General features: G+C 41.7%; 1 protein-coding gene across 6 annotated transcripts in view; it reads right to left on the bottom strand.

Moving 5' to 3' along the window:
* Positions 1-484: 484 nt before the first annotated feature.
* hdac5 (histone deacetylase 5) overlaps positions 485-13,419 on the bottom strand; it is a 115,396-nt gene continuing 102,461 nt past the window's right edge. For all 6 annotated transcript variants that reach the window (XM_016994632.2, XM_062957401.1, XM_016994630.2 and 3 more), the window contains 4 exons: positions 11,909-12,042; positions 10,290-10,374; positions 8,779-8,932; positions 485-7,878 (listed from right to left, as the gene is read on the bottom strand). In XM_016994632.2, the coding sequence (XP_016850121.1) occupies positions 7,839-7,878; positions 8,779-8,932; positions 10,290-10,374; positions 11,909-12,042 (413 nt within the window). In that variant the 3' untranslated portion in view covers positions 485-7,838. The remainder of the gene's footprint in view (positions 7,879-8,778; positions 8,933-10,289; positions 10,375-11,908; positions 12,043-13,419) is intronic.

Genomic DNA, 13,419 nt, shown 5'->3' with positions numbered 1-13,419 from the left:
AACAATAGTTCATTTAGTAAACATTTTAACCTCACTCTTTTATCATGAGATAAAAGTGGCAAACAGATAACACAGTATAACCAATTCCAAAATAAAATCCAAAAAATAATTTAAACAACATAAAAACACATTTGACAACTCGAAAGACATTAAAGCAATTTTAAAAGTCTATTTAAGAAAACCATGCACAAGTTTCAAAGTTTAAAAAAGGCCTCAAAGGTTTTAATAAAATACTATGCCTTTTACCTAATGCCAAATCAGGGTTGGCACCAGTCAGGCCTCCAAGAGGAGGGCATTCCACAAGTGATGGGAGTTATAGTTCTTCTATATCAACTGGAGGATATGAATCAAAAAGTCTCCCTTGGTATGATATTGCTTCTATTAATCTGAACATAGAACACTATTTGTTCTGCCGATTTGGAGAAGGAAGACAGGACTTACAAAGAGAAGCCAGAAAGTCCCACACATTGATTCTACCACAAAATATTGCCAGAAACAATTTTATTTACACAAGGACAAACATTGGAACATATTACAAAATACTCAACTGAAAATTGTATCCAGAGCGAGATAAACAGAGAGAGAGAGAGAGAGACAGAAAGCAGGAGAAAAAAGCAGAAGGGACAGGGAACCTACAGATATTTCCCCACGTATGGGGGAGCATCTTCAATGTAATGTGAAAGGGGTTGATTAGGAAAGAAATGAAAAAGTCCCAATTCCCCTCCACAACAACAGCCCCCTCAACAACTTAATACTGGTGTGGTGTCCCTACTGAAAGGATACCAACGGAACAGGAGCTGACACACGCACATACACACACACACTCATTCGCTCACCCACACTTGTTCCATGCTGTTGTCCTAAGGACTAATGGCTTTTCAAAATAGTTGCTACTTTTGGCCAGCGCAGAAATTTCCCTCCCCCCAAAAAAATCCAAATGAAGAAATATGGAAACAATGGCTGGTGAATCCTGTTCTTGCTTTTCTACCTGTTCTCCCTCCTCACTGCAAATTTTTAAAGAAGACAGTGGAAAGCGAGATGTAAAACGGTAAAAATGGGGGCTCATCTCTTCCTGACTATAAAGTTAGTGAGTAGCATCAAGTTTACATGGGAGTCTCTTTTGCATGGGGCAAAAATAAGTGTTATCACGCAAACTGCAATGTTTTCATTTCACAACTCTATTGCAAATTTCTGTGAACAGAAACATGGAAAAGAGAAGAAAATATGACTTTTTTTACACTGGTGTTTTGGGATTGTTGATGTGAGTCAGCAAATGAAAGCTGAATCGGTGCAGAAATAGATATAACCTAGTCACTCAAAAAGACGAGCAGCGAAGAGGTGTTTCCAAATGGTAAACCTTGTTATATAGTAGGCTCCTATTAGAGTTGCCCTTTGGCAAGCAGGCCCAAATGCATTCAGTGGAGAAAGTTAGCATCTTCAAGAATTCTTGATTACAGAAAGAAACAATTGTATGTGTATCTTCCAGATCATTTGGACATCACATCCCAGACACCTCTGCCTGTATAACGAATGGTAATGGATTGTGGATACTGTAGCCCAAATCATTTGGAAGACCAAAAGTTCACACCTCTACAGCAGCTAATTATAATTTAAATGAGTGTTGAAAATGCTGAAGCCCAGTTTTCCCCATCATAGTGCATTCCAGAGGTACTGGATTACGGTGCACATCAGCCCCAGCCAACATAACCAATGGCCTACCATACCTGAAGCTGAAATCCAAAGCATCTCAATGGTTTCAGCTTGAGGAATAGTCATTAAGCTCAAACCTCTTCCATGTTTTAAAAATCCATCTATTTCTAGATCACTAGTTTCTCTATTAAACTGCTCATATCATTAAGAGGTTTTTCTTAGTGTTCAACTGAAAACTACTCTTTCCTAATTTAAGTTCATTAGTTCTAGTCCTGCCATCTGGGTAGGAAAGAACAAGCCATCACTTTGTTTTGCGTAACATCCATGCATGTATGTGGGGCTGTATTCCTTGCTGTGAAGATGCACGATGCAAGACTTCAGTGACAGTAGGGTTAGAACAGTGGTTCCCAACCTTTGTGCCTCCAGGTGTTTTGGACTTCAATTCCCAGAAATCCCAGCCAGGTTACCAGCTGTTAGGGACTGTGGGAGCTGAAGTCCAAAACACCTGGAGGCCCAAAGGTTGGGAACCACTGAGTTAGAAGGATGCTTTCATGGCACACACTCCTTGCGTCAAATCTCATCAGGCTACCCGGTGCATCTGCAGAGCTTGCATGGACTGACCGCACCTGTCCATAGAGCACAAGTGTGACCCTACGTGCGTCATACTGGGTGTAGACGGGGCGGCATTCAATAGCAAAGGTGAAAAATCCCATACTGCATTCTTTCTGCATGTTTCCTGAGTGAGCCAAATAGAAAGTGAAATAACGAGGAACATTGTTAAATGGGCTGGGTCATTTTGTATACAAGCGTACAGAATTATCCATTCAGGATGGAGTTCAGCATAACCTGTTCTGCCCAGTTGCCCTCAATGCTGCCAATAGCCAGTGCTTGTGGCATCACTTAATTTATCTCTGCCAGGAGACTGATTTTGTTACTCTTTCCAAAATAATTGCAAAAAAAGCAGCTAATATTGGAGTAAGTCTTCCTGAAACACTTTTTTTAAAAGGCTCAGCTGAAGATTGTGGGTAAGAGCAGCACAATTGAGTGAGTGGAGCGCTAGAATGCTGAGGAGTATATTTATCAAATGTGCTTGGACGGCATGGGAGGATGCCAGATTTGCTCTAAGGGTGAAGACTATAAGGAATCCTGCTTAAAGATACTTATGCACATACCCTAAGGGGGCTGGGAATATGGAAGTTATTGAATGAACCTGTTCTTGTGAACTGATCATATGACTGCTGGAGTGAGCAGCATCGTGGGGTGGGAGACACGGACACAGAATTTATGTCTGCAGGTTACAACTTGACTATTGGATCCTAGCTGAGTAAAGAAGCCCAGAAAACTCAATTTCAGTTCCACCTCCAACAGTATTTAAATGTTCTGGGCCACTATTGGAGTGATTGAGGGCTGTCACTATGAAGAAGACCTACAAGTCTAAGCAGGGTACTAATTGTGGTCTTTAACATATACAGTATTTTAAAGACTGGCTTTTTTTTAAAAAAAAAGGTGTAATCACCTGTAATCCATATTAGCACATTTTCCAAGCAAAGTAGCCAGGGATTTGGCAATATAATTATGTAAGTGCATGTGCTATGCACTCACAGTCCTGTTTAAAGGACTAAACAGAGGACTGCAGTTGCCTTATAGAGGTTATACAAGGTACACTTAGTGGAGGGGGGAGTGGTAGGGGATAAATGTCCCACCCAAGTTTAATATTGCTAACATTATTATTCTACCCTTCATAACAAAAATTTCAGTACTCTGTAGTTTAGCTTTCTCTAACCTAATGTCTTCCAGATAAGTTGGACTGTAACTCCCCGGCCAACATATTCCCTGCTCATTCTGGCAGCCAACAATGAGAACTGTTTCTCAACACATCTGGAAGACATAGGCTTAGAGAAGTAACTACAGCAGCTAATGCTGAAATGCATGGATAATTCTTCTGGTTATTGGCAAATACACATTTTGCTTTTGTCTCTTTATGGCTTGTTCTTCCTCACTATTCCTGTAACATTTGTCCTTATGTTGAAGGAGCTGAAGAATAAGACAGGTATGAAGACACAGAAATGATGGTATGAAAAAACCCCATGACATATCCTTCTCTACGCAGTCACCTGGATTTATCCTTAAATACACCCCAGTATCTCAGCATGGAATATCTTTAGTAGTCCATAGCTATTTGTCTGTGACAAAGATTTGTCATTTTTGCCACCTGGGAGCAAAACCACCATAGTAAGCAGAACAGCAGGCAGAGAATCAGGTTTCTCTAGGTGGAACAAACTGCTCTCAGATCAACAGTCCTCACGAGAGTTGCCCTCTTGTTCCCATCCCTTTATTTTGGGAACATAAGATCCTCCCTCTGTTTCTTGGCTATTGCCAACAAGCCTATTTCTGTATTTCATCATTTCAGCTCCACATAGTGGAGTCTGTTAAGCAAATCAAGAGAGGTAAGATAGCCCTGACAAGGGTACAAGTGGGAAGGGAACCAAAATATGCATCTAGACAGCTGTAATTTAGTAGATACTAGAAGTTAAACAGGGCCTCTTTTCAGGTCACCCTGCCTGTCCCAGAATATATATATATATAATATGCTTGGGCTCAGTAAACAAAAGCCAGATGTAGAAACAGGTGGGCAACGGTTGGCTATATGGGGGACCAAGATTTAGGTCCCATCTACACTGGATGATATGGCAGTGTAGATCCAGCCTCAGTTTACATAATTTACTCTACTTTCACCCTTGAATCTGAGGATCCAAAGTAAGTGAAAAAATGATAGTGCTTTCACACAGAAAGAGCAGCTTGCCAGCTTTATATCTCACAGTCCACACTCTACTAAATGAGGGGTAGGCTAGGGGGGCACATTAGTACCCCAGGAGAGCTTGGGAAGTCATATTTTCCAATGTAATCACTAGCACAGTTTGCAAGTAAATACACTGCAAGGGATATGGAGGAGTTCATACTGTGTAACCATGTTTTGAGGTCTTCCTGAAACCCTAGAGGGCATTTTGAGGCAACCCCCCCCTTTTTAATGGCAATTTTTTGTTTTATTTATTTAAAATATTTCTGTATTGCCTCCCAGCCCACAAGGGTTCTCAAGGCCATGAACATATAAAACCAATTAAAACAACACAGAGATTGACCCATGTGGCCTTCAAATGTGGTGGAAACACCCTGCACACCCTCGGATGTCTTTTTGAGAGCAAAAATTCAATTTTAAAAAAAATGGTTTTTAAAAAAAAATAAAAAGGGTTATGTGCACCAGAAAAGTAGGCCTGTGGGCCACATGCAAAGCACAGGGTACAGTTTGCCCACCTGTATTAATCCTGGTTCAGCAAAAGACAGAGCACATGTCTAAGTGCACCTGAGATAAATTTGTTTTTATTTTTATTGATATCCCAGCCTGACCCCCAAAGAACCCAAGACAGTATAACCTAAATGTGGCTAGATGGCCTTAAAGGGATTGTGATGGGGCCAAGTGAGTTTTAGTAGGTTGAGTGAGAAACTTATTCTCCTTTACATTCTTGGTACCAGAAGAAACATATCTTCAGACCTGAGACTTTCAAAGCTTTAGAAGTCATATTACCTACAACATATTACACTTTGAAGGGGGTGGGATTAAATTACAACATGTTATGGTTTCTTACAAAATGAATATTTTTAATTGTTGTGTTAAAGGCTGTTTTTTAAAGGGGGAATTCAGAAGCATTTTCTCTCTGGATTTTAAGATTTAGTCTCCTCATCCCCAATTTCTGACATGTTAATGTACTGTATATTTAAAGCAGTGACTAATGCTAAGAGGTTAGCCATTTTCATTAACATTTCTAAGCTCTGCGCCAGACTCAGTTTATGGCCAAGAGGTCACAAAACCTGCCCAAAAACAGCCCTAAACTCACTCAGTGCAGTCGTTTTATAGATCTGGCTACATGTTGCCTACCACAGTGGCAAAGTAAGGAAGAATGGAGGACATAAGGGAAAGGAGTAGCAATTGCTGTATGGACATGACCTGCCACTCACCATGGATTTAAGGATGATAATCTGATGAGAAGACCCAGGAAGGAACATTATCCCCTTCACCATGGAACATTTGGGAGGACTAAACCTGAAACAAACCCACGGATCCCTAAAACAGACCCTAGGCAAGATTAACAACCATAAGTGCAGCTAAAAACACATCACAATCTTACGTTCCACACAACTTCCCCCCACCCCACCCTACAAATCCCATTTTGCCCTGAATTAGTGAAAACAATACCAAGCTCCACCTTTTCCCTTGTTGCATTATCCCTGCTATAGCAACTTTCCAAAGGAAAGGAGAGTTTTGTGGTACAAGTTTAAAAAATACTATTAAATAATACATCTGTAATAAAATTATATACCTTTTTTCTTTATAGCCATTTCTTTTAAAAGCTAAAATTGCTCTATTTTTTTTCTCCTTTTCTTTTTGGCTGGTGAAGTAACAGCGAAGAATTCTCTCCTTTTTTCTTCATGAATGGATAAAAGTTTCTTTGAAATAAAGTTTTGTGCACGTGATACAAGAAATCAAATTATTTACAGTAAGTGATGAGGAGTCTTTTAAACTGACAAAATGAAGCAGGAGAGGGAAGTGGAAACAGCAGAGAGAAAAAGAGAGAGCATCCAGAAAGCATTGGTCATGGAACAATCAATATAAGCAAAATCTTCATTACAAAAGGTGTTGAATGGCACATGGCCTGATCCAGCTAACAAAATCCATACTTGTAAGTAGGACTGCCATATGGTTATCTCTTTGCCAAATTGGGAAATTCAGGCATAAATTGGGAGTGCGAGTCAGAGGCATAACTAAATGCACAACTGAGTGGTGATGCATTATCTGCATTGCCTTGTTATGAATATTTTTTCCAATGTGTGGGCATCCCCAATCCACTCCCCCCTCCAAGCCACCCTTTGTTTATACATAGAGCTGGATTGGAGCCGATGTGCACTAGCAAGTGAGGATAGCACGTAATTCCTTTCCATCTTTATACAATAGTATCTCTCATACAGACGGTTAACTAAGAATGGGAAAGATGGAGAAGGGATGAAAGAAAAAGAAATGAACTGACTAGGAAATTAAGGCATTAACAAAAATGACTTAAAGGCACACATTTTTCCTTTCTCCTCAATTTAGGGGCTTCTCCTAGAGATTAATTCAGAACTATACATACCGAGGAGCAGTTTAACAGCTGAGATGGATCAGGAGAAAGAGAGATTTAGGCAACGAAGGTAAGATTAAACCCAAAAATGTTTGGATCTAATTTTGGTGCGAGGGAGAGTGCAGTTCACAGAAGAGACGTTTGGGGAATTAGGGAAAGGATATCTGAAAGTACGTTTAGGGGATGGCAGGATTTAACTTTCAATCCCATCTTCATATGGCAAAGAGAAGAGTAATGACATTTCAGGAACAGGTTGGAAATATGGAGCAAGACTGACCCAACCCAATGAATAGGCAGTACTGATGGCTGCCCAGGTCAGCAAAATCCCAGGGGCTCCGGGCTACATGAGAAATCTCTAAGAGGGCAAATGCAATCTCTCTCCTACCCTAGACCTTTGAAAAACATGAAGGAGTAACTGTGAGGCACTCCCCTCAAGCTTTCCTGATTGCAGGCTATCTCCATTCACATCACACAAATGAATGGAGAAGAAAATGTCCATTTGCTTATATAGAGTGCTAAGGAAAAGGAGCTGAACCTTGCAACACCTGTGAGGAAGAAATGCTGCTCCTTCTCTCACTACCATTTAGATACGGTCTGTGTGTTTGTTTGAATTTTCACCCAGGGCAGCAACTTGGCATAAACCAGCCCTGGGAAAGGAACAAATTTGATCGTGGGCAAGGAGAGGCGGGTGGCAATGATGTCTAAGAAAGGGATAACAGAGGAGATGCCCATGTGAAAGCCCCCCCACCCACCATGCCCCTCACAAATCCCCAAGAGTTAGGACAAAATGGTGATGCTGGTGAGAACGAATGCCAGGAGACTGACGCGAGCACGCACACACACACATACACACACGGGCTCATTTTGTCCAGTGCAACTCTTTTTTTCTTTTTTTTCCTTTTTAATAGATAAAAAATTATTTTGTTGTTGTTGTTGTTGTTGTTGTTATTTTAACGAACTCACAAATGACCAATTAACCCACAGAGTGACAGCTACACAAATCGAAGTCTTGGCACTTCACAACACGGGTTCGGCTTCCATTGGCTCTTCTACTTGTCTGCAGAGAGGAGGAAGAAAGCAAAAAACAGTTGGTTAGCTGCCTTCCATTTGTTCAGAGAAAGATATAACTACTGGCTGGGATGTCACCAAATAGTCTAAGATCCCTTACAAAGCATCCAACACAGTGTTTAGGAAAATAGACAGAAAACAGCAGAACACAGGAAGCTGTTTGACACAGAGTCGGACAATTAGTCCATTTAGCTCACTATCATCAAGGACTGAGTGGTAGAAAAACTCAGGGTTTCAGGCAGAATTATTTCCTAGTCTTTCTGAAAGATCCCTGGTATTCTCTAGTGGTTGCACATGTAAGTCATAGTCAAGATAAACCCTGCTTAGCTTCTGAAATCAAGAAAGGATTAGATGTGTTCAGGGCAATATACCAGAGTACATTTCATCTCTTCCCAAAAAGGAACCCTTCAAGTGAAAAGAGTGAGATAAAAGACATAAGGGAAGATGACAAGACAGCACACATGTAACCAATTTGTTTAGCTTGTTTAGCATTGTTTTCTTTAGGGGTGTGTGATTAATGTCACTTTGTTTTAATATTTTGTTTAACACTGTTTTCCTTAAATTTTTTCTATGACTTTCTATAGAGTTCTGATAAAGCATCTGTTCCCTTGGTATCCATCCATCTTTCTAAACATGCCTAAACATGAACCAGGAATGTCTGCTTCTCCAAAAGGAAGCAGAGAATCCTGAGAGGGTCCGGACATTATGTTCTTCCAAAAATGAGACTCTTTTTTCAACGCCAAGCACAGGACGCAGTTCAAAAAGTCTTTGAAATATACCCTGAGATGGTACAATCCTGGTTGTATGGGCTGCTTCAGGAACACGAGAGAGACAGAATAAAAACCTCTGAATATTGTTACGCGGGATCGCAAGTGTAGGGAGAACTCACCGGACATCACACTCTGCTTTACCCTGTTCTGTGTCCACTGACAGTGATGCCATGGCACTGACTGTCTCTGCCTCTTCGGCCTCACCCTTCTGTGCCTCCAGCAAGGAACAGCCAACAAGCGCTGCAAAACGTTTCAATGAATTCCAGTGCTTGCCTAGAAGACAAGGGGCAATGTGTCAGCTATGGTAATGCAGGAATGATGGGTCAACTTGTGAACATCTGGCGCAGCCTTCCAGAACACTGCACTGTCTTTCTTAGACCACTTTCTTTAAACCACACCACATTTTCTCTAAACCCAGTAATGCAACTCCTTTGTCTCCAATAGCTTAGTCTACATCTCTTACTGCTGAGCTAAGTAACTGCAGGAGGAGCAAATTGGAGGCACATCTGTTGTCGAAGGCTTTCATGGCCGGGATCACAGGGTTGTTGTATGTATTCTGGGCTGTATGGCCATGTTCTAGAAGTATTCTCTCCTGACGTTTCGCCCACATCTATGGCAGGCATCTTCAGAGGTTGTGAGGCAACCTCTGAGAATGCCTGCCATAGATGTGGGCGAAACATCAGGAGAGAATACTTCTAGAACATGGCCATACAGCCCAGAATACATACAACAACCCTGGAGGCATATCGTCTGGCTCTGGGACCCTCTGCAAGCCACAGGGAATGCTAAAAATCCTTACTGCCACCACTGAAGATCCATTTATGATTCTGACAAGGGGGTTTTATGTTAACTAATCCAGAGGAGCTATACAGCTGATTCAACAGATGAAGTGGAGCCCCCCAGTGGCGCAATGGGTTAAACCCTTGTGCCAGCAGGACTGTTGACTGAAAGGTCAGCAGCTCAAATCTGGGGAGCGGGGTGAGCTCCCAACGGTCAGCTCCAGCTTCCCATGTGGGGACATGAGAGAAGCCTCCCACAAGGATGGTAAAACATAGAAGCATCTGGGTGTCCCCTGGGCAACGTCCTTGCAGACGGTCAATTCTCTCACACCAGAAGTGCCCTGCAGTTTCTCAAGCAGCTTCTGACATGGAGAGAAAAAAAAACCAGGTGAAGTGCTGCTCCTGGAAGTTTCCAAGAAAGGTCATTTATCCTTTCTTAGGTCAGGAAAGGGGTGTTCTGGGAAGTCGGGTGGGGTATTAAGGGCCAGAAAACTAGCATTGGGGGACACATGCTACCACAGAGCCACACTCTGGACATCCTTGTCATAAAGTGAGAGTATCACTTGCTTAAAGAAATGCACACCATTCCCTTTTTAACCTTGGAAAAACACCATAGCAAGACAAGATCATCAGCATTCTGCCCTATATCAGCAATAAAGGAGGGAAAGGCTTTCCTGTCAAACAGAGCCAACAGATTGAGGATGTCAGGGATCAACATATTTTGACCAACCTGGGCCAAAAATTGTTCTCATTGTGATTACCCTCCCCACACTCTTCATAGGGAGGAGGCAAAATGCAATCTCACAAATGGTTTCTGAGAACTGGCTGTGGCCTCTCCCAGCAAAACTTACTCTGGATTTCAATGACATTCTCCAATGTGGCCACGGCATTTGCGTTGGGCTTTTGTTGTAACAGGGTTTGATCCAGTTGTTCCAGCTGTACCAGAGGGAAAAAAGGAGTCTATTAATTTGGATATTAAAAGATGCAAGGATTCGGAAGTGTCTATAATTCATGAGAAAGGAAAGAGGGAAGGAAAGTCAACAAAGAAAGAGAAGATGACAAAAGAAAGGCCAAACGAATGTAATATATAACTCTTTTTTCTGTGAGGATTTTGAAAGAACCCATATAATATTCTGCCATTCTAAAACAGTTTTATTTATTTTCACATCTGTAGCTCTTTACCCCTTAACATTATTGCTTACTTTTTCTGAAGTAGTAATAAGTAAGATATGATGTAGCAACTGATAGTATTCTCACTTTTTCTATTATTGAATGGGTTTGCCTTAATTGTAAGGTATTTATACTTCTGTGGAGACAATCCATGTGTGCTAACTTGAAATGAAGCCTTATTAAATAATGTGGGCCTTAGTATTGAAGAAAAACACCCAGAATTCTTTAATGTAAGCTATCTTGGGAAGTCTACTACCCTAAAGTGGGTGTGGGCAACTGCAGCAGATCTGGGGCCAACGTTCTGCACACAGGATCTTCTGGGGGAGCATAGATGTTAAAAATACAAACAACTAAGGATGTTGTTTGGAGAAGGGCAGGAGGGTATATTATACAATAGAAGGGACTCCAGTAACCTTTCAAATGTGAACTGCTTGTCCCAGAGGCTTTAAAACAGACACTCTCTCTTGGACCTTTTATCCAGAAAAGAACTGTCCAGAGAGCCTAGAAAAGGACTATAAAAATACTGGCTGCATGCAGCTTTAGGGTGACATTTTACCCATGCAAAAAAAGTCCTTAAAATATTTAAATACCTTTATTATGTATTTATTGACCTTCTGATACCCTAATACTAAGAGTTTTCTGAGAAGTGCCAGAGTCTATAAATACCAGTTATTTCAAATACTACATTAAATTATGATAACATCTTATGATATCAGTACAACTGCAAAAAATTACTAGGTTTTCTCATGTTTTCAAAATTCTGTAAACTGTAAATCCCTATTTTCTCATGTATATATTCCCTCTTACTATTTACCAGTGTTTGATTCTCCCTTCCTTTCTTCTGCTGTATAATAAAATTTGGATTTCTGAGTAGGGACTTGACCTCATGTACATTATAAATCTTCACATACATAGATATGATCAAATAAAAAACTAATAGTACTAATAATTTTTTCAACACATACTTGATTTTCCCCTGAACTTCAGCAGTTAAAAAAACACAGTCTCATTTTCCTCCATGAAACTGGGCAGCTATTCCAGTTTCCAGCTGTGACTTGTGCAGTTGCCACTAGTGAGATGGACGTTGGAAAAGCATATTTAAACAGAAGCTGACGTACATACGTATGGCAGAACAGATATGCCTTTATTCACCTTTCCCACCTCCCACCATCAATGCCGTCATTGCAAGGCCTCTCTTTCAAAATAGGAGCAGGCTCACAGCCAACTGTCAGCCGCAATCCTTGGACCTTGTCCCCCACTGAGCCTTACTGTTCCCTTTCCTCTTGCCAGCTACACTCACCTCAAGGCCAAGCAAGGCAGAGACGCAGGCTTCTGAGGCATCACAGATGGCTGTCAAATCATGACCCCCCTCCAATGCTAAGACCACGCGTCCACCCGCCAGTTCCATCAGCTGCTTGGTCAGGTGCCCAAAACCTACACAGCCAGGAAGAAGAAAATGCCAATTATCATCCTTTGCTACTGGAGCTACTGTACCCCCCTTTGCCTTCTTTTGCAGCTAGAAGACTAAATCCAATAGCATGCTGGAGAAGTTGTGTGCAAGCAGAAGTAAAAATAGCAATCCAAACATTATATGTTATGCAACCACTTGCACAATGGAAAGTGCACTAACTCTGCAAGCATCTAAATGCTAATACAGCAGTGACAATGTTTAAATGATTCATTTTTATGGTATAATGCTTTTTGTATTGTTTTAATGGTTTTAATTTATATTTATATGCTATTGATTTAGTCATGCTGTCTATGCTTTTATTGTATGTTCAACATTGGATGTTTGCAATTTGATATGTTGTACACTGCTCTGAGTCCCCCCGCAGGGGTGAGAAGAGCGGTAGTAAAGGTAAAGGTTTCCCCTGACGTTAAGTCCAGTCGTGACCGACTCTGGGGGTTGGTGCTCATCTCCATTTCTAAGCCGAAGAGCCGGCGATGTCCATAGACATCTCCAAGGTCATGTGGCTGGCATGACTGCATGGAGCGCCATTACCTTCCCGCCGGAGCGGTACCTATTGATCTACTCACATTTGCATGTTTTCGAACTGATAGGTTGGCAGGAGCTGGGGCTAACAGCGGGCGCTCATTCCACTCCTGGGATTTGAACCTGGGACCTTTTGGTCCACAAGTTCAGCAGCTCAGCGCTTTAACACACTGTGCCACCAGGGCCCCCCCGAAGAGCGGTATAGAAATGCAATAAATAAATAAATAAATAAATAAATAAAATACAGACCAAAGACTGGAAGGAGCCATGGATGATTTATCTTTATAGTGAAAACAATGGCCACTACTGTGACGACTCATGGGCCATGTAGTCCCGTTCCTAGTACTGTTGTGACAGATGAAGAGGAAAACTTGGGTTTCCCACCGTTTCTGCCAGATTTGGAGCCCTTGCAGCTGCAGGATGTTTGCCCACAAGAAGTCAGCCAAACAAGCCTTGAGGAGAAATCTCCCCCATTTTCTTGCCGCCTTTATTATAATCAAGATAGACACGCTCGGGAGGCGACTCGCCGAAGCGCCCGGATAGCTGCCAGACAATTAGATGATTAAGTCTGTTTCCCTTGGGAAAGTTTAAGGAGTCCTGCATCTGGACAGTATAGGTTTCGGTTCTTGTTCCCCAGAGAAAGTGTGCTTTGGCGGGAAAACAAGATCCTATATAGATGTTTGGCCACAAAGGATTCCTTGCGGAGTCAATTCGTCAGCTCGTGGAGTGAGATCGTGTGTAGACTTCGTACCCCAGTTCCCAGCTCCTGAACCAAGTTTCCAGCCCTGCCTTGTTCCACGGATTTCTATGGACTCAGT

This window comes from Anolis carolinensis, chromosome 6 (assembly GCF_035594765.1).
Source record: "Anolis carolinensis isolate JA03-04 chromosome 6, rAnoCar3.1.pri, whole genome shotgun sequence".
Classification (NCBI taxonomy): domain Eukaryota; kingdom Metazoa; phylum Chordata; class Lepidosauria; order Squamata; family Dactyloidae; genus Anolis; species Anolis carolinensis.
Note: the sequence above shows the minus strand (reverse complement) of the source record. Positions and strands in the feature narration are given on the sequence as shown.